The 21,462-nt window shown below is 41.5% G+C and overlaps 1 protein-coding gene across 2 annotated transcripts in view; it reads right to left on the minus strand.

Annotated features, from left to right (window-relative positions):
* The window catches only part of DYM (dymeclin), a 209,873-nt gene extending 188,411 nt beyond the window's left edge, over window positions 1-21,462 (minus strand). For both annotated transcript variants that reach the window (XM_066339695.1, XM_066339696.1), the window contains exons 1-3: window positions 21,331-21,462; window positions 10,461-10,638; window positions 636-688 (exon numbers count right to left, since the gene is read on the minus strand). In XM_066339695.1, the coding sequence (XP_066195792.1) occupies window positions 636-688; window positions 10,461-10,600 (193 nt within the window). In that variant the 5' untranslated portion in view covers window positions 10,601-10,638; window positions 21,331-21,462. The remainder of the gene's footprint in view (window positions 1-635; window positions 689-10,460; window positions 10,639-21,330) is intronic.

Consider the following 21,462-nt stretch of genomic DNA (forward strand, 5'->3'; position numbering starts at 1 on the left):
AAGCATGTATAAGCTGACACTATCTAGTTCAAACAATATAAAGAAAAAAACCCCAAATTTCCACGTATTACGTATTTCTAAATAAAGCACTGTCTTGTTTTTCTGTACAGGGATTCTTCTTTCAAGATTCTCCAGTACATGGTTTACTAGTGCATTAATGTTCTCTAAATACTATTAATCCTACATTTATAAAATCCCAAACGTGGGATACTCAGACTGCTTCCTTTCCCAGACTTGTCTGCAGCACAACAGCCTCCTGTCAGAAAACTGGGCAGATCTTCACAACTGCCTCTTACCTTCTCACAACACCACTGACCACATTTATATCATCCCCTCCTTTCACCCTCCAATCCTTTTCCCTCACTGATAAGCTTAAAGAGCAAAGGGAAAAAGACATAGAAGGGATGGGATTATTCATTTTAAACTTTGTTGTTTGTTTGTGGTCATAGCAAGTTTTATAAAACAGTTAACAATGGAAATAAAGGTTTGGGATATACATAAACACACGCTTTACACTGTTTTAACCTTACTAGGGCAACATAGAAGTAGAATGCTAAAGCATGAATGTGCACAGGGATGTTGTTTCCCACTTTTTCTGATAAAGTACATGGAAAAAGGATGGCACAACGTCTCACCTAAGGACTTGCAGACTGAGATTGTGGCTTCTTCCAAGAGCTTTAAATCAGCACTAGGCAGGAGGAAAAGAAAACACAAATAGTTACACAAGCACTTGGTTTCCTGTACTTGAAGTGAAAATTCATTCCAAAACAATAATAAAATCTTTCTATGAAGCACTTAATTTTAGCCATCCTTTAGCTTGTTGAGGTCAGTTTGTCCAACCTCCCTGCTCACGCAGGACCTCCTAGAGCCAGCAGCCCCAGACTATGTCCAGATGGCTTTTGAGTATCCCCACAAATTCTCTGAGCAACTCATTCCAATGCTCCATCATCCTAACATCCGGCAGTGCAACGTTCTTTTGAAGTACGGCAACTATAAAACAGGAAACTAATATTCAAAAGTGAATTGTTCATCAGAGTGGTATTATGTCAATGTCTTCTCCCAGGGAGCAAGGGACAGGATGAGAGAAAACGGCCTCAAGCTGTGCCAAGGGAGTTTTAGGTTGGATATTGGGGAAAATTCCCCCATGGAAAGGGCTGGCAGAGCTACCCAGGGCAGTGATGAGTCCTGATCCCTGGAAGAGTTTAAAAGGCATGTGGATGGCACTTGGGGACAGGGGTCAGTGGTGGCCTGGGCAGTGCTGGGGAGATGGTCCTCGTGAGCTTTTCCAACCTAAACAATTCTGTGATTCCATGGGCATTTCATTACTCCTAGTTTGACAGCTCCAGTGCTGCCACGCTCGGTTTGGTGTTACTGAAAACACAAATAGAACAGCAGCCTACAGAAAGAACTTGAACATTTTTTACAAAAAATTTCACATGAAATGATGCACTATTAAAAATATGAATCAAAGAAACCTCAATCTGACATTTAACCTCATGCTAAGCAGCTCTTTCCTTTTAACTAATGTTACAAACAATCACATCAGATACAGCAAATTGTTCGTAACTTCATTAATTGCCTCGTGATAAGCCTCAGAAAAACAGCATCTGAAAAGAACAATAAACCACCAAAGGAAAACCTGACAGCAACCACTGAAACCATACCAGCTGCATCAAAGTCATACTTCTGACCTAGCAGTGCAGGGCAACTGAGTCTCAGAAACATCCTTAACAGATGGGAAAACAAGACAAATCATCAGATACTGTGTTCAATGCCACACCGAGCAATACAAATACTAATAACTAAAAGGCACCCTGTTCCACCAGTCTCACCATTAAAATTTCTTTCTTCTATCTTGTCTGAATCCACCCTCCTCCAGTTTAAAACTATCACCCCTTGTCATATCAGGAAGGCCCTACTGCACAGTGTTTTGGAAGAGATGGTAGAGCCTCTATACAGACTGAACATAAAGCCTGACCTCCAGGGACTTCTGAAGTTCAACAAATTAAAGGGCAGTCAAAAAACTTTAGTTCAATGCTTGCAGTCATAACACAGTCCTCCTCTCTTTTTGAAGTCCAGTGAAGTATTTTTAAATTTACATGGTAATCCAGTTTACAGCACGCTATTGCATCAACCTGAGATTATCAGCTGTGCTGTGTGGGAAGCTGCTAAACCAGCTCCAGAGCTGAAAACCCTGTGGACCCATGCTCTTGGAAGCTGTGGAGTTTGAGCTGTTCCCCAGCAAATGAGGACTAGAAGAAGCTGTAGAAAGAGCAGTCAAAAGAATTATTTCAAAACCCTTCAATAGGAAACTACTCAAGATAGAGACATCAAACAAATTAAGTTTTAAGATGCCTGAAAATTTTCTTATGTATGACACTAATTTACTGTGTAGTGAGCTGACAGCTGAGACAGCTCTTCACCTACAGCTGAATACCCTAAGACAACTTTAGATTAAGGAGATTGGCTTGTCCTGATATCAATTACCAGCATTCATTCTTCTCTTAAAAACTGCTTTGAAACACAAGATTCAGTAAGAACAAACTTTGATATATACTTTAAAAACATTAGGCTTGGTCTCAAAGGTGGTCTCTTGTTCCAGCACTACAAACATGCAGAGTAATTAAAAACAAATGGTATTGAGCAAGAACACGACACCAGCAACTATGGACAACAGAGTTTTCTAGGTCTGTGTGACCCTACACTTTTTTAAAAAAACAAAAACTTCTAAATTTGCCCAGCTAGCTGCTTGTCAACAGGATTTATTCCTTTCCAAGACCTGGCAGGCAGGGAGGGTGAATATTACAATGGACAGCAACTCAGTAGAGAGTTCTCAGGTACTGAAAAATCATAATCTAACACAACATGAACCCAAAGATCCTGGGGACACAGTCAGAGTGGTTACTGTAATTGCTCCAGGATTTAAACCATAAATGCAGACACTCAGCTTTGAATTATGGTTCATTTTTCCCCTAATTTCTAAGGTTAGATTTCAAAGTATAGCATTCTTACAGATTTCTTTTTCTTCTCTTTGAGTTATTAAAACCCACACAAAGTCCTCAAAAAATTCCACAGAGCTGTTCAATTTTTATAAGTTGCCAGGATCAAAACCAGTGGCAAAGCAAGAAAGGCTTTCAGATCTTCAGCAAAGCTTTTAACACTCAAGTAATTCTTTTTCACACTAACGTGAAGTTTAGCACTTAAAAATTAACTACAGCCCACTGCCTCTTATTCATACAACAAGAACACAAAAGTCAATTTTGCCCCACTCAAGACTAGGCAACAGCTATTGCAAAATTTCAGTTCACTCAAAAGAATCACCTAGTGAGGGAGAATTACAGCAGAAATACCACCCCAACAGACAAGCACCAGTGAAATACTCAACCAAGGATGGATTCATGGAGATAATATTGTGGAGGGGTACAAAAAACAGCAGCTCATTCCTGAGTACCTTGGGAGAAACCCAGCAGTGACTTTCTTTCCTTTGATTGGGCAGGAAAGAGAAGTGAGAGACATGGGAAAATCTGTCTGGGTATTTTCTTGTGCAGTTAAGAGATAGAAGGTAAATTACAGTAAGATTTGCACTGAAGATGCCAAAGCCAAGATTCACAAGGTGGCACAGAAGAAACAGTAAAACCAACTGTGACAATGACTTTTCTCTACAGTCGCTGTGGAAATGACATCTGGTTAATGAATGCATGTAAGAATGAAAACACTGAAACATCTGTCCTTTCATTAAGCCACACAGAACATTGCTAATAAGTACTTGAATTGTATTTCAGCTCTAACAAGAGCAAGGACTGATAAATTGAAGCTCCTTCACTGCATTGATCACAAATAAAAGTCCCAATTCTCTCTGAAAACCCTCACCTGAGGAATACAGACCAAACCTGTTGTCAAATATCTGTCAAATACGTGTCTGGAGCACGAGTCTGATGAAGAGCAGCTGAGGGAGCTGGGGAAGGGGCTGGAGCCCCAGGAGAGGCTGAGGGAGCTGGGAAAGGGGCTGAGCCTGGAGAAAAGGAGGCTCAGGGGGGACCTTGTGGCTCTGCACAAGTCCCTGACAGGAGGGGACAGCCGGGGGGGTCGGGCTGTGCTCCCAGGGAACAGGGACAGGAGGAGAGGGAACGGCTCAGGATGGGCCAGGGCAGGGTGGATATTGGGAAAATTCCTTCATGGAAAGGTTTGTCCAGCCCTGGCACAGCTGCTCAGGGCAGGGGTGAGTCCCCATCCCTGGGGGCATTTAAAAGCCATGTGGATGTGGCACTCGGGGACGTGGGTTAGAACACATAAAAGTAAATGACGGATTTGTTAAGGATGGAAAGTAAAATATTCCATGCTCTATGAGAAACATTTGGTATATTTGCAACATGAAACAGATTATCTATTGCCGGTAACAAAAAGGGAGTAAGTACAAAAAGTCAACCCTGCCTGCTGCTTGATGGCTCTGCTGAGCATCACTAGGAGAAACCCTAGGAAGGCACTCCAGTGACATCCAGGAAGTTCTGCCCTGGACAAGACACCTCTGTGGAAACTGGTGACATACAGAACAAACTCTGAGCCCAGAGCAGCTGTGGCTGCCCCTGGATCCCTGGCAGTGTCCCAGGCCAGGCTGGACAGGGCTGGGAGCAACCTGGGATAGCAGAAGGTGTCATGGCAGGGGGTGGAATGGGATGATTTTTAAGATCCCTTCCAACTCAAACTGTTGTGGGCTTCTGTGACACCAGCCTCACAGCACAGACCTTTAGCAGCACGATCACAGTGACCTGGGTGAGTTTGCACATGCACTTCCCTTGGCACAACCTGCACTGAACCACCTCACTTCCAGAGAGCAGTACATATTTACATATGCACCAGTTCTACAGTTTTCTGAGAAATAAACAAAAGGTATCACCTGATGTGAGGATTCAAATAGGCTGTGAACATACGGGGCAAACAGAATAGATTCAAAGCAGAATATTCTTAACTATATAGACTTTACTGGCTCACTTGGATACTAGCAAACTTGTGAGGTGCATGTTTGCTTCCCATACACTTTAGGAAAAAATTCCAGGTTTCACAGGAGTTCCTCCCTCATCCTGTGATCTGATAGCCAGCATTTCCAAAGTACTTAATAAAAGGAAGAAATAATTTTATTTGCTTTGCTTTTATGTAGAGGCTAAGTCCACGGACTTCGGCAAAACTAAAATTAATAATAGTGAAATTTGCTTCCTCGACAGCACAGCCATGTTTAAAGAAAATTGGCTTGTCTTTGTTTATTTTAAAGGTATCCAAACAGGAGAGGTTTCACAGTGGCAGTGATTATTTTCTGTAACATCTTAACACCACATAATTTGAATATTTTGCATACCAATTGTCACTAAAACCATTCTATATACACAGGCAGCATCTGTGTGACTGCAGCTATCACACACCAGTGGTGAAAGTAAAGAGTGATCAAGGACAATCATTGCTTCATTAAATCATTGTTGGGATTTAATCACTTTGTGTTTGCAATCACTCATGACAGTCCAAAGAGTTTCTTCATCAGGAAGTTAGTTTTCTCTGAGAAAGCCTCTTTTCAGTAAAGGTGGAAAAGAATGGCAAATCGAGTAGTCTATTAGTCAATAAAATTTCATCATTTTCATTGACTGCAGATTTTTATTTCAGGCTTCTTGTGATCAAAAAGCAGGATCCCGCAGTCAGCTATTCTAGTATTGTAAAAAACATTACTTCCAAAAAGAAGAGAATGGGAAAAAAAAGTATATTAAAAAGTGGCATTATAAAGAGGATTATTTTTAAATGGTTGACTTCAGCTGCCTTACTTAATAACAATCAGTCTTCAGCAAAACCATAATTATTAAGACAGTGAAGGTTGTTTCCTGACAGCAGCCAGCTTTGAAGAAGGTGGTTTTAAACCCTGTTCTTCTACCAGCACCACAACGTGTTTCAAAGTTCCAGTGGCTTCTGTTAAAGTATCTCCACAGAAACACAGAAAACATTCTGCCTAAAAGCTGCAATTATAAACACACTCACATCACAACACCTGCCTTTAGCATGGTAAGAAAAAGACCCAAACCAAAGCAGACAAAAAGGAGGGCCCTCTAAAAAAGGAGGGCGAAAAAAAACAAATCAAGCAGCTTTCCTGACAGTTTTTTTCCTCATAGTAAAGCCCTTTTTCTTTGCCATTGAACACAAAACAGAAGATCCAGCCCATTTACTAAATTCATACTGCGGGAATGCTGATTTTAATGGACTAGTTGGAGGACAGACATCAAAGAATATAAGGCAGCATATGATTTATTGTATTTCTTAAAAAATGTACCATGTTAAGGCAACATAAAAGCTTCTCATTTTTATGTCTTTCCATTAAAGGCTCATGCACATTATTCTTGAATCAGCAACTCATTAATAACTCTAGGAAAGGAACAAAGCAGAAGAGTAAATATTAAGCATGTGATTTCCAGCAAGTTCTGCTTTCGTTAACTTTAAGTTTTCCATCAGAAAATAATTGTAACTAATACCACCACCAAAGAGGAGGTTGCATTCTTGGTAGCAAATCATAGAAAAGCCAGACAAACACAAAGTCTGCCTAGACTGAGAGCTAACACTCCAAAGCAAACCTCATAGCTCTTAATCCTGACAGTAACTAAAAAAATTCATCCAGAAAAGCTGTATTTAATTTTTTCCAATATCCAAACACTATTAGATTGATAGGTCAGTCACCTGAAGTATGGAAGTGGCAGATTTAAGAGGTTCTTTATAATTTTAATTCAGTTCCCACAAATCCATTCTGTGCAACAAATAAGGAAAAAATTTCTTGAAGAAAAAAAAAAGAAAAAGAACATGCAGGAGTGTAAAATTAGTGTACCAAGTACCTCCTAATGGCTGAAATCAGAAACATCTCAGCAGGCATTTCCACAGTACCTGCTTAGCACGTACTGCACATTTGCTGTATGGAAGAGGATATCTCAATAAATATCTCTTTTACAGTGAAAAGCACGAGGAAAACTAAAACTAAACTGCTGGAAGCTGTTCCTTTGACGGTCATTTATGTCTGCACCACTTACCTGCTCCCACTCCTAGACTGTGAAAGGCCCCAGTGCCTTTCTTTACCTGCCAGGCACCCAGGTTGGCTCTGGCTGTTACTGGCAGGGATTCACCATCAGCCCACTTCTGATTACTGACAGCTGATATTAATATTAATATTTGCCTAATTATTACAAAAATCAGCAGTATGAGAGAAGACCAAGCAGCCCAGAAAGGCAGAGTATCAGACCCTCACAGGTAGCTCTGCTTTGACCACACTCTCCTGTTCATTTTTGGATGGCACAGCAGGTTCAAGCAATCCCACCTTTTAGCTCAACAGGCTGCTGTGCCTCAAAAAAAAATCAATCCCTCATCATGCCGGAATTGTTTTGTGATGCCAAGCTATGAATCACCATAGGGAATTATCTTGGCTGAAAAAATAAACACTTCTGCTGTGTTTTCCAGATAGATTAATCCCTGATTAAACCCACAAAAGAACAAAATAAACACTGGAAGAGATAGTGATAGGGCAAGAGCATCCTGCACCAGTGTTGCTGACAGAGATACAGCAACCTTGCAGCTGGCAGCATTGGAAACTGGCAAACTTTACTCCATACAGAAAACTACCTTGTGTTCTTCACAGAAACAGACCCAAAAAGTCAATAGGACTGAAAAAAACAAAACCCAGTAAAGAAGACATGGCTGAGGAAATGAGCAATGCTAAACAATTTCACGTGGAAGCAGAAAAAGTGAGATTAACACATTCAGTCAGGTAGAGGTCAGAAAAAAACCCTAGAGAGAGCCATGAAGATGAGACATGGATAAGAGGAGGAAGAGATCAACCAAACTGAAAGAAGAAAGAGAGGAAAGCAAAACAAGGACAATAAGGAAATACAAAGTGCCAAGACACACAAAGCATAAGAAAATGAAGACAGTCGAGCACAGTAAGTGGTGATATTTTAAGATCTGGTATCATGTCTTCACATTTCTCAGAGTAGCAAGACAGTAATTCCCCATGTCCCAAGCCAAGGCACTACTGCTCCACAGCAATCTTTGTGCCTTGGCTTGAGAGATGTTTGGCACCTGGGACCCACAGTACCTGGAATAACTTGGAACAGCTTCTGTAAAGCAAAGCACTAGCCACAAGCTCCTGACTAGAAGAAGCACACATGGAAAAGAACTAAAAACTCCACAAATTTTCTTGCACACACTGATTCAGATTTCCCTTGGAAGCCTTCTTTGAAGACACACTTTCCTTGCTATGGCCAAGTCTTCCTGATAACAAGGTAAATTTGTTGGGCATCTGGTGCTGAATGGAGTAAAACCACCCCAGCCCCATCACTTCCCCACCTTGCTGGTTTTTCCTTGGATAATTTGGGTTTGGCTGACTGCTTTTCCTACCAACAGGAATTTTTCTACCACCTTCTCTTCTAATGTTTTCCAGTGCCTCCTCCCCTATGGTACTGACACGTAGAACAGGATTATGTCCAAAGCAGCACCCACAGAAGACAGCTTTCTTCTCCCATCTTTGGGAGATCAGTCCCAACTTTGTAAAAACCTCAGGAAATAGACCTCTTACCCTGAAGTATCGCCAACCGCCTCCAAAAAAAAACCCAACACAAAACACTTACACAGCCCCCAATAACACCTGCAAACAGCCACTAGCTTTGCAACAGACAACAGGAAAAAGTGAATTTAAAAAGAGAAGAAAACTGCAAAACTCTCTCCTGCATGACAGGTGAAAACTGGCTCCTTTCCACAAATCACAAACAAGCATCTTGCTCCTGACACTTACGCCTCATTAAAAGAAGAGTTAACTTGGTAATTTGGAAGATTTCAATCTGAGAAATTGACATTGACCTCTATTGTTCCATTCCTGCAGGCAAGGTTATCTGATATAGACAAATGCTGAGGGTGCCGTGCAGCCAACATCCTCCAATTTCACTCGCCAGTGGTTGTCTCAGGTAGATGCAATAAATGGGAAATTTCTATTTCCTTCCAATACTAAGCTGCAGAAAAGATGCCTCTAAAAATATTTCTCCTCTAGCTCCCAGGCAAGAGCACCATCTGGTGTTCAGCTAATTAAAGCTTTCAACCTGCGTTTGGACCATTTTATTGGACTGCTTGTCTTTTTAATTATGTTTCTTGCTTGAGGATTTTTGTTTGGTTTGGTTTTTGCATTGTTGATTTGGGGGTGGTTTTTTTTTAGCAAATTTACTCTGCACTGGATCTGAACTCTACAAAACAGGCACAAAAAAGCTGCAAAATGAACTAAGAAAAACTCCTTAACTTTGATGGGGGAACAAAGAAAAACAGAGCAACCAAAAGAAATTGGTGGGGTTCCATATGTAATTATTCCTCATTTTAAAAACCCAAACAACAGAGTAGTATGTAAGTTCTTAGAATACTGTCAATCTTACTAGTCATGGCTAGGCTGTCAATAATTCTTGTCTTCAGGGGTCTTAGAGGAACAACAACTGCTGGTTTGCACACTCCCAGATCTGTACTGCCCTTTAGCAGCTTTACAGCTCACCATCCCTCCTGACCAACCTCTGGCTATTCTCTCCAGGCAGCAGCCAAAATACTTCCTCCTCCCTCCTCACAAAAATAGCACCTAGGAAATGCCTCCCAGTTATTTACCTCAATCATTCTCCATTCCAGCTGCCTGAACTTTCACTTACAGAGAAGCACCAGTCTCATGCTGAAAACTGTAAAAATAGTTTTTAAGTAAGCCCTGAAGGTGTTAGTATCAGATTGTTCTTGTAAGATTGATAATCAACACACAGGCCAAGGAATTTAGCAGTGGAGTTGGGAAAATAGAAGTTACAAGAAACTAAATTCTACACTTCTGGAGATGTGCTATGGATCTTCTAAAAAATACTGGTTTAATTTATACCCACACCACTTTCTGGAATGAAAAAACATTCAAAACTTGAATTTTAGGTATTAAGAAAATATCTTTATGGTGATTACACACAATTTTTTTTTTAAATGCAAAGAGACTGAAAAAAAAAAAAGCCATACAGACTGAGCAATTCAGAAGCTAAGCTACAATTAAATCATGCAAGAAGTACAATTCACTCTAAATTGAGAGGAAACATCAAATGTTGGAATCTTCGGCAAATCCAGTCAACCCAAAGGCTACACCAAAGGAAAAGAAAGCTTCCTAAAACAACAAGGAAAAAGGTTTCCCCCCAACACTACAGACCCTATTTCTGATCTCTACCAGGAGAATGAATAGCAATTACACCTATTATGAAGAAGAAAGAAACCCACGGGAACGGAAGAGGTGGTGGAGAACTCTACCAAAATTAGAAACAACAGCCTATTTTACACAGGCATTTTTCCCTCTGCTACCTAAAACAGGAATAATTAACACAACCACTCATTTGCTTTCAGACTGCTCACTTTATAAACATATTATCAAAGCCAGCACTACAACAGCCTCTTACCTGTTTGTTGGAGTGGTGAAGCTAAAAGACAGAAGCTGATTCCAGAATGGGTCATTCTCAGAGATGGGCTCTGATCCTGACAGTTTCTGCAAGTATTCATTTTCTGGAAGCTCACTGATGCTGCTGCTATTTGCGCCCATCTTCTTTATTTGGCAAACGTCTTTCTAAATTTTCATTGCTTTGAGGGAAAAAAAAAAAAAAAAAAAAAAAAAAAAGAAAAAAAAAATTTTAAGTATTTTGCACAAATAAGGAAATGCAAACCCCGAGTTAGCCACCAGTAAAGTTTTAGATCACCACCTTGAAAAATTACTGAGATGTAGGAATCAGGCACATAGGAATATATTAGAAAGATTTCCTTTCACAAACTTTGGACAGAAACATCTTTGGTCAGGTAAGATATTCCTGTGCTATTAATTCAGTCATCATGTCACTCGTATTTTAACAAATTATACTCAGCAAGAACACTGCAGCACAGTTTTATCAGTAGAAAGGCTGCCAGCAAAAACTAGGCAGAATTCACGATTTTAATGGGGGTGTCAAGCTGACATACTATTCAGAAATATGTTTTTACACTGAACATACACAGATAGAAAATCACTACTTCTGTAAAGGTGCAGCTAATTCCTGCATGCCACAAAGGATGTACACCTTTGATGTTCCTGCCTTTCCAGAGTAAGCAAAGCTCTTACCATGATGTTATCAAGCCAGCAAAGGTACTACTGACCATACCTGGATCTCCTGACCTTTGTAAAATAATGTGGTTCCTTCCAGGCAGCTACTTCAATGGAAAAAGAAGCCATAAAATGAACTCATCAGAAATACAACTGCTTTTTGATGGAACACTGCAGAAGCTGGCGCTCCAAACTCTCTTACTATATATGTTGTACTCGATCCATGCTAAGAATGAGAAGCTTTAAATTCTTCATGCTGCTTCTCATCTTTATAAAGAATTTAATAAAAAAAAAAATAAATCACAATACCATTGATTATGTGCCAGGTATGATCCCAAGCACCTCACAACTTTCCAGGGCATCAACTTCAATAAACTTCCACCTTTTGGGATGAAATAACTGGGACTGATAGGTTTGAAAGTTTGTATGAAAAAAAGGCATCCAGGCCAAAATAAAAATGTTATGCAACATATACTCTACCCTAAATAAGCACTCCTTAGCTGGCATAAGACATAGTAACAGGCACAGCTGTATCAAAAGATATAAGCTGCTATCCAGGAGCAACTTTTCCCTTGGTTGCTACAAAGATACAGGGGAAGTATCAGATACAAGATATCAGATACAGGAATCATGGTCTGGCTGATACTCTTAAACTCATAAACCCCCCAAAGTAATTACTTCCCGAAGGACTTCTAGTAGCAGTTAATATTAATAAAGAACTGTGTAAATATGAAGGAGGGTTACTAAAAACAAACAAGAGATGCAACAAAAAGCTGCAATATCAGCAGTCATAGTGGAAGTTCTCTGAAGAATTCATATTTGAGATTTAGAGCAACTGCATAGCACCCAAATATGTAAGAAACAACTAAGGGCCAGCACAGTCATGGAGCAGAATATAAACTACATTAAGTACTAAAGAGATCTTTAAAATGCAAAATCCTACCAGACAAAAAAAAAAAAAAAAAAAAAAAAAAAAAAAAGGAACTTGGTGATTATTTTCTAAATTTTATTTGTAGGAGACTCCACAAGCAGGGACACCTTGCACTGGACCAGGTTGCTCCACGCCCATCCAACCTGATGTGTTTGCAACATGTTCAACTACTGCAAAAGAGAGCAAGGATGCTGCTGGCCCTGGAGCTGTATTTTGAGTCAAACTCATCCCTGTGCCTTTAAATCACTTAAAGGCCCTACATTTAAACCTTTATTTCTTGGAGAAAAGACAAGTCTAGTTTCTGTCTGCTTCAAGTTCCCATTCTCCGCTCATGTTTTCCAGCTCACTTACTCCAAGACAAACAATTAATGGTGAAGAGAACCAAGAGGCAGCTGGAGCCTTGCCTTCAAATCCCTCCACCTTCACCTGGAACTCCTGAGCTCTGTGTGCCAGGGCACTGACAGTGCCCAAAATCCTCAGCCTGTCCTCCTAAGATGAGTCACCATATTCTCTATTTACAAGCTACTCTGACAACTCGCTGCAGCTCCCAAAGCCCCCCACATTTAAAACACTTTCCCAGAAATACGACAGCAGCTGGAACAGGCTTCAAGCAAATTCTTGAAAAGGTGTCGTGCTTGCTTTCCAGATTTCCTAAGGCACGCCAGCAGGTTCAACACCATTAAGACAAAATCCGAAACAAAGAGGGCTTTAACAGCAAGTCTTGGGGCAGTTTTGTTGTCTGTTTTCAGAGGCAGTGTCAGATCACAGGAACGTGCCCAGCTCCACGCCCACAGCCATGCTCCCAAGCAATGTGACAAGCTGTGGAGCCCCTCGTGAGCCCTCCAGCCCAGCTGGCTCCCTCCAAACTGCAGAGAACACGTTTCACTGCACAGACCTTCCCCAAAGCAACAGAAAAATAAGGCGCTGGCTGATTATTTTCTCTTCTAAATGAAATAAGTATCAAGCCATCCAGACCTGTCGAAATACTCCACCTGCAAGCTTGAGCTTGATAATAGTTTGTAGATAAGGGGCCTTGGCGAGCTTTGACTTCCACTCATTCAAGAGCCAACAAATCTCAGAGCAATAGAACAATTATACAGATTTTTTCCTCTCTCTTATACCCCAAGTGGTTTCTTTCCTCTCCTAAGTACATTACACTCACTTACAGCCCTCTGAAGTAAAAATCTGAGCAAGTTCTACTGACCCTTCCCATAGATGATTACACCCACAGACACAAAGCTAACTCCTTCCACCAGGAACTTGTGTTATCCCAAAGCCTGGTGAAGTGTTCTGCAATGACTTCAGGATGCAGCCTGAGCACCTTCAGCTCCCACAATCTGAACCTCAGGCAAGACACTTCTGAGAACTCCAGCCATAAAACAACCCAGGAAACACGCATCTCTCTCAGAGTTCATCAATATCCTACAGGAAAAATGTCTAAAAATAATTTAAATAGCAAAAAAAAAGAAAAACATTTAATTTCCAGGTATTTCTAACAACAGTAACAGACTAACCCCAGCTTTAACTTAGCTGATTACATGCTAGTCATGATCTCAAACACATTTCCGAGAGAGCTGCTACTAAATAATATTAAATTAAATGGCAGTCACCACCTTAAATCATTTTCAAACACGCTATCAAACGCTTCTTTTAGAAACAGCTGCGTTTAGCTGAAAAGATCACTCAAGTATAACATGTAAACCACTCAAATGTCCACACTGCTTTTGATTAAGAGGCACTACCTCTGTGCCTGTATGCTGGTTAAGACAGCAGAGGTTCAAGTCATTAGATAGTATAAAACGTATGTCTGTACTTGGAACAGATTTACAATAGTATGCTTTAAGCAGTATTTAAAACGTTTATTTATTTATCCACGATTTTCCCTACACTTGAATTTCATAACAGCCCCCACTGCACAGAAAGGCTGCTCCAGGGGATCCCAAAGAAACTGCAAAACACAAGGTTAAACAACTTCTGCTTCCTCACATGCTGAAGTGGGACAGCCCCAACAAACTCCAAATCACAGGAAATTCCCTTTCACTGCAGGAAAGTCAGTCCTTACTCTAGCAGTAAATCACCAGTGAAATCTAATTTCCTTTTCCTCGAAATACGCTAAATAAATAAATGCATGGCTCATTAAAATAAGATTTTACAAAAAGCCAGTCTACTTCTTTTCCAGCTCCCCATCCCCCATCCCAAAAAAAACCAAACAGACACAACTTATTAGCAACTCATTTAGTTTAACTCAGTATTATTACACCCCCAAAGAATCACAGCCTGGTCTGCAAGTGTCGTTCTCTATTAAATCCAGCATCTCTTTAGTCCCAGAACTCGGTTCCATGATGCAGCAGTGGAGGCTTTAGAGCAACACAAGGGAGTTTGTTTTGCACATCAGGACTCATTCCGACCTCAAATTGCCAGGGATAGGTGTAAATCCCAAGTTTACTGCTCCTTCTAGAAGATTTCAGTATTAATTATTAACAAGGGTTACAAGAATGTAATTTTTCCTGTGAAAGAAAGCTGAAAGCCTTTCAGCAATTCATAGATGCCATGTATGGGCTCCCAAGTGTAACTCAGGGTACAGATGTGCTCTGTTGAACTTGGGAAAAAACTCGTCATGTTCTATATATCTTCTACTTAAATAATTTCAGACAGGTAATTAGAGCTCCTGTCAGGATTATATCTCCTCCTGGTCTCACAACTTAATTGCTAAGGCTGGAATTTTATCTGTCCAGTACAACCAGCTGCCTCCTTCCAAACTATGCTTGCCATGATCATCTGGCTGAGTCTGCAGACATCTTGAATAATACAGACTACATATAGCTGTGGGATTTTTTTAAAGTTACTGCTTTAAAGTGTTAAATTTTGAGATGGTCATCCACGTGACTTTACAATGTCATCTGAGATCTTGTCGCTAGGCTGAGTCTTCAATATAACCACATGAAAACACTGAAAACATTTTAAAACCTAACAAAAATCTCATTTCTGTACATACCAGGACTCTGATTACCTTTACAGTTCATAGCATTATGAACTAAAGCAAATGGACCTTGTCTTCCTTCCAAGCAAAGCAGCCACAATCACTGCAAAGATGAGAACATGAGATGCAATGCAGCTCACTCACTATTACCAAAACACTGCACTGAGGCTCTTGGCTGATTCTTATTTGTATCCAAGAACTGCAGGTTTCAGACCATCTCTCACCCACGAGACATTAAAGCATCCCACAAAACCCTGCCATAGAGCTATGAGACTACTGCAATATAGCGACACATAATTCTTTGTACAGCAGAAAGCACAGACGTTAGATAAACAGTATCTATTGTTCAGCTCCAATATTTGAATTTTGAATTTACACAATATATTTCGTGTTACAGTCATAATCCGCAGAATTTTTGTTGTTTGTGTTGGAAGGGACCTTTAAAGCCATCCCATTCCTCCCTTCCATGGGTAGGGACACCTTCCAGTATCCCAGCTTGCTCCAAACCCCATCCAACCTGGCCTGGAACACTTCCACAAATGGGGCAGCCACAATTTCTCTGAGCAACTTTGCAGCTTTCCAGGCACATTAGGTGTTTATTTACCTGCACTGCTTGAGGAACTGTCTTCGGGAAGTTTTGGTGCTGTTATAAAGGCTTAAAAAAAAATTAGATTCCATCTTTCCACAAAGACGAAAGGCAGTCACAGAAATACTTGATTATACCCAGAGATCACACTAATTTTCATGCAAGGAGGTACAAAACTGAAAGAGTTTTGGTTTTACCAGTTTAATCGGTGAGAGTTTGCTAAGCAAAACTAACAATGCAGAAACACCTGGCAATAACAATTCATGCCAGTAAAAGGGATCTTCATAGAAAAAAAATTTTTTACAATCCTTTACTTCAGGAATTTTTGCCATTTCAGATCAGAGAAGTGCATTGAAACAGTCTTTGTTTTTAAAGCATGTTAATGAGTCAGAATATTCCAGCTGTAATGTAATGATTAGCAATCTTCAAACACTATCAAACCACTATTAAAAATTCACCTTTTCTGAGACAGCCACAACCAAGCAGCCTGGGCGATTTCAGAATGGAACAAACTCATCCTTCATGACCAATTAAAAAAGCTTCCTACTGTTTTTGATTTAATGAGTTACACAGGAAAGACTGTTCCTGCTCACTTCACTTTACACTGATCTGTAATTTTCCTCCCCTTTTCTACTGACTTTTTGGCAACTAAAAATGTCTTTCACTCCTTTCTTCAGTTCCCTTTACCCATCCCTTTTACTTTTCCACGCTGAAACTGTTCAGACACACACCAAATCCTCTCACCCCCCAAAAAAACCCCACCAAAACCACAAAAAAACACTGTTTTGTGGGAAGTAGCAGACAGGCAAGCTGCTTTTGTGAAAAAAAAAAAAAAAAAAAAAAAAAAGGTGCTCTTTTAGAGAACCTGGTTGGCTGTGACGGGGTCTGTCTTCGCAGCTTGGGGGTCAATACCATCTCATAGCTTTCTAGATAATCCTCTGTTTCTCCTCCACCCACAATTTGTCAGACACTGCCAAGTTTGATGGCACTGTCAGGGATCATGATACAACCCTCTAACCCATCTCTGCAGCAGCCCAGCACGCTAACTATTCACCAGGTACCAAAATGTCTCCCTGCAAAGCTCAGCACATCGGGAGAGAAGCACTTCTGGATGGCAGTAAGAAAATGCAACAGAATTATGAATTAACAGAATTATGAAGTGTTTAATGCCTAAGAACAAGAACATCAGGCTTGCTCACTGTTTACTCAGCTGGATGAACAAACACAGCATCTCCTTCAGTTCTCCTGCTCTGTTCTAGTGCATTCCCCTCCCACAGGAAGAACCTGAGCAGAGCAGCAGTGCAGTGACATCAGTGTGGTCCTTCTGGGTTCCACTGAAGCCTGCAGAGCCCTGCACACAGCAGAAGTGATTAATCTTGATAGATTTACTGCAGGCAAAGAAGGCCCCTCACAGGGAAGGCAAGCAGCTGAAAAAAACAGCGATGATGCTGTGTTTTCTGCTCCAGTTCCTTTTCCACAACGTTTTCGTGGGAGTCAGTCATCAATAAAAGCCTAATTCTGAAGAGCACAATCTGCTTCCTTCATCTCCCACCTACGGGACACTTGCTCTGCCCACAGCTGAAAGGGATTTTTCAAAACCTTCACGGTGAGGCAGAGTATTTCAAGCAGAAGAATTTGGATGTGAGTGAGCCCGGATGTTGTGGTGCTTCCCCAAACTGCTCAACGAGGGATGCTATTGTCTTTGACAGCTCACCCTACGGAGTTTGTCACATTCTAATAAAGTGTTCTGAAAGGAGATGACAGAAAAATGAAAACCTAAATGCTGTAAATGAGACTGAGATGTACTGATTGTGTTTCTCAGCGCCATCTCAGAAAGCTAACACATTTTCATGCACTCTATAATCTCTAACCTCCAGGTTACTGGTGATCCACTCTGCTAATTTCTGGTCATCAAATCTAATAATTTTGATAAGCAGATGCCCACTTACTAATCTCAAAATACCTTACTTCAAATGAACTACTAGTCACCTCCACAGGTTGCCTCCAAAGCCGTGTCCTGAACTGGAACTAATGACTCACAGGAGGACAAAAAAAAACTTGCTCAAGTTGCTTTTCTCTAAAGTTGTAAGAGATCAAAAACAATTTACACAAAAATGCCACTCCAACCTTTCGCCTCACAACAGAAACTTCTGATACAGAGTGCTCTAAAACATATTAAAAGTTTATGATGGCCTCGAACACCAATAAGCAAGTACAGGCTCGTGGCAAACCAAAACCCAAAATTATCATATTTCCACCCAAATATTGGCCTTTCCATCAGCACACACTCACTAGTGACACAACCAATCTCTATGAAGCTTTTTATCCTCTAACCCCTCAGTCACCATGTTCTTTCAGGGCATGACACTTGTGGCCTTCACTTCCTGAAGGCTCAAAAGCCTCTTTACCTATAAAATTTATCAAGAGCTACCAAAATTAACAGCTACAAAACCTAAAAAGGTCATTTTTTCTGCTGAAACTCCTACAGAGTAAGTTATGAAATAGGTGCTGCACCAAGGCTACCAATCTGAGAGCAAAGTGACAGCATCAGTTTTACAAAAACCTCCTGTCACAGAGGGGAGCAGAAGTGGTAAGGAGGCAATTATGAAAAAAATTAATTATGGAAAAAGGATGGGGGATAAAAAAATTTATCCTTACACTTACTTTCCAACACCCCAAGAAAAGGTCAGCACTCAAACACAGCTAGTGTTTTTTGAGTACATGCAGGAATAAGTTCTTTAATCCAATTAGCAAACACTGTCAGAAGGGAAGAAGGCTGGGTCAAGCACACCTTGTAATTTCTGTGTAAAAAGCTCTACACCTGTTACAAAACTGTTACAGGTGAGTAACACATTTTTCAAAAGTTTCAAGAAGTGAAAATTAAAATACTATCTCTGCTCTCTGCAGTGGGCAGGTATTTCTGTAAAGGTTTTGTTTGCTCTCACCAGTGAGATTCCTGCTGCCAGCCAGGACAGGTGTGCTGGAACTATAAAATGAGGAAAACAAACTGAACTTTAAACAAGAATATCAAAAGGTTATGGAGCATAAAAGAAAAGACAAACCAAGAATATGCACAACCCATACTGAGACCTGCCCTCACACATGAAGAACAAACAGCACATCAGAACCAACTCCTGTTTGACCTTATCTTCTTCCAGCAGCCAAAGAAACTTTAATTACCACAAATACAGCAACAGTTCTCAAAAACAGTTTTACACCAACTCCCTGATAATCTGTGATGGATTACAGTGCTGGAAATTTTGTTCAATGTGAGAATGCTCTGATGACTTTGTCCCTTCCCTCTAGTTTTTTAAAATAACCCCTCAGTATACCAACGTTAAAAATCAATTTATAGTAATTTATTGTTTCTACCATAATTGAAACAGAGGGCAGGGCTGGATATGACACAAGTCAGACTAAACCTAGCCTGATTTAATAAATCAAGTAGCTTCCATATGAAAGGGATGTTAAGATTATTGTTACACACAAATATTTCCTTCTTATTTCACAATCAGACATAAGTGACACTTGCCTAAAGGCCAAAGTAATGTTTCAAAAAAATAATTCAAACACCATTTAAGCTTCAAACAGCTGCTCAAATGTTCATCAGAAGGCCTGCATTTGTTTCAATATTGGTACATTTTGCTATATTTCAAAGCTTATATAACTATTTTGGTATCTGTGTTCCTCCACAGTTTGGGTATTAACCCCATTTTTGCAACAGGATTATTTGTCTCTGCTTTTGAAGTTTCTCACAGCTGAAGATCTAACTACAGCATAAAAAAGCATGTTATGCTGAAAAAAAAATCTGCTCTGTATGTGTAATAATTTTGTATTATATTACACATCATGATTTATATCACCTATCCGCAAGATCTACTGCAAATTAAATTACCCTTTCCAGGGTGTGGGATTACTTCAAGGTGCAACACACTTTCCACACTAGAGAACACACTCTGAAAAATACTGTTAAAATCATTCATCATCCTCTGTGGCATCAGTTCAGCAGCCACCAAACAGGATTTCTTGTTTTTAGTGAATTTTGTCAGTCATCAGCGTGTTAAAAACATCTTAAAAACATAGCATGTAAGAAAATGCCAGAGGGCAGGGTTGGATGGGGTATTGGGAAGGAATTGGTGGCTGTGAGGGTGGGGAGGCCCTGGCACAGGGTGCCCAGAGCAGCTGTGGCTGCCCCTGGATCCCTGGCAGTGTCCCAGGTCAGGCTGGACAGGGCTGGGAGCAGCCTGGGACAGTGGAAGGTGTCCCCTGCCCATGGCAGAGGGTGGAACAGGATGATCCTTACGGTCCTTTCCCACCCAAACCAGTCTGGGATTCCGTGATAATCTTCCTCTTACTCTGATAAAATCACTCAGATCCATCTGAGTTCAGCAGCAATTTGCTCTAAGTACCTCTTTTAGTGATTTAGCAGGACATGTGAGTTATTGGAAGCTCTGCCAGTAAAACATCAGCACGGGACTGTAAGAGGAGGAGCGGAGGGATGCTTCAGGCAGGTGACAGTGCTGATCTGGGTCCGTCATTCCCCGGGCTGTCCACTGCTGATGCAGCAGCAGTGGGAAGAGAAATCAGCCCATGGGAATGGCAGGAGGCCTTTCCCAAGCTCCTGGCAATCTAAGGAGCAATGGCAATCTTCTAGTCGACCCGGCTGGAGCACCTTGAACGTTTTTCAGTTGGGAACTGACACAACGTGGGGTTACACAACCCCACATTGGGACACTGGACCCAACCACCCGGGAAGTGTTCCCACTCCCCTGCACTCCAAAAGTGACCCCCGATGGAAACATCAACAGCTTTTTTACTCCTGCAAACACCTACAGTGGTTAGAACTGCAGCCCAGTTATCTCCTCGGCAAAGGAGAGGGGAAAAAATCAGATTACAGCCCCACGAACTCCCCACGCCCAGCACAGGAGATTAAAAAGAATAAATAAATAAACAAACCCTGCTTGGCATGAAGGCATGTGAGGTAACACAAAGCCTGGCAACTAAGGTGAGATACCAATTCAATTCTAAAGTAAAATGTGCCCCACTTTTGATAAATACTATCATTCATAAGTATGAAAACAATGTGGTGGCAATGAGGAGGCAGAGTGAGACCTGAGACGCTTCAGAGGAACAGAAAAACCTCTGCTTATTAGGAACAGCACGGAAAACAAATCAATTTATCATCATTAAGAGCACATAAGAAAACCATGGGTATAAATCTCCGGCTTTCCAGCCCGGGGAGCATTTAAAGAGACACAGGGACATGCCAGGGACCTTGTTCACAGGATCCCTGTTAAGGGAGCACGCAAGGTCCGGGTAAAGGGATACAAGCACATTCTGGGAACCCTGGCAGGGTTCTCTGGATCCCTAAGAGACACAAGGACATCCAGTGAACCCAGCGAGAGACCTATTCCTGGGTCCCAAAGGGACACAGGTACAACCCGGGAACTCTGCGAGGGACCCCTGGAGATGCCCCAGGCCGGGTGGGGACACGGCGAGCGCAGGTGCCCCGGCAACACTCCGCAACGCCGGTGCCGAATTACGCAAGACATCCCTCCATCTATCGCGACACAGGCCCGCGCCACGAGGGGACGCTGACGTCGGGGCAACCGGGGGATCGCGGGGGCCCCTTTAGGAGCCGCCAGCTGCCGGGTCCAACGGACGCTAGTGCCCCTCGAAGGCACCGCCGAGGCTACGCTTACCGTCCGTGCGCTGTCCCCGATGTCGGCGGCGGGGTGGGTGGCGGGGTGTCCCGGCGGTGCCGCTCCCGGGTCCCCGCACGGCCCCTCTCGGTCCCCGCCCGCCTCCACGTCGCCGGCGCGGCCCCGCTGCGC

The sequence above is a fragment of the Sylvia atricapilla genome, chromosome Z (assembly GCF_009819655.1).
Source record: "Sylvia atricapilla isolate bSylAtr1 chromosome Z, bSylAtr1.pri, whole genome shotgun sequence".
In the NCBI taxonomy this organism is placed as follows: domain Eukaryota; kingdom Metazoa; phylum Chordata; class Aves; order Passeriformes; family Sylviidae; genus Sylvia; species Sylvia atricapilla.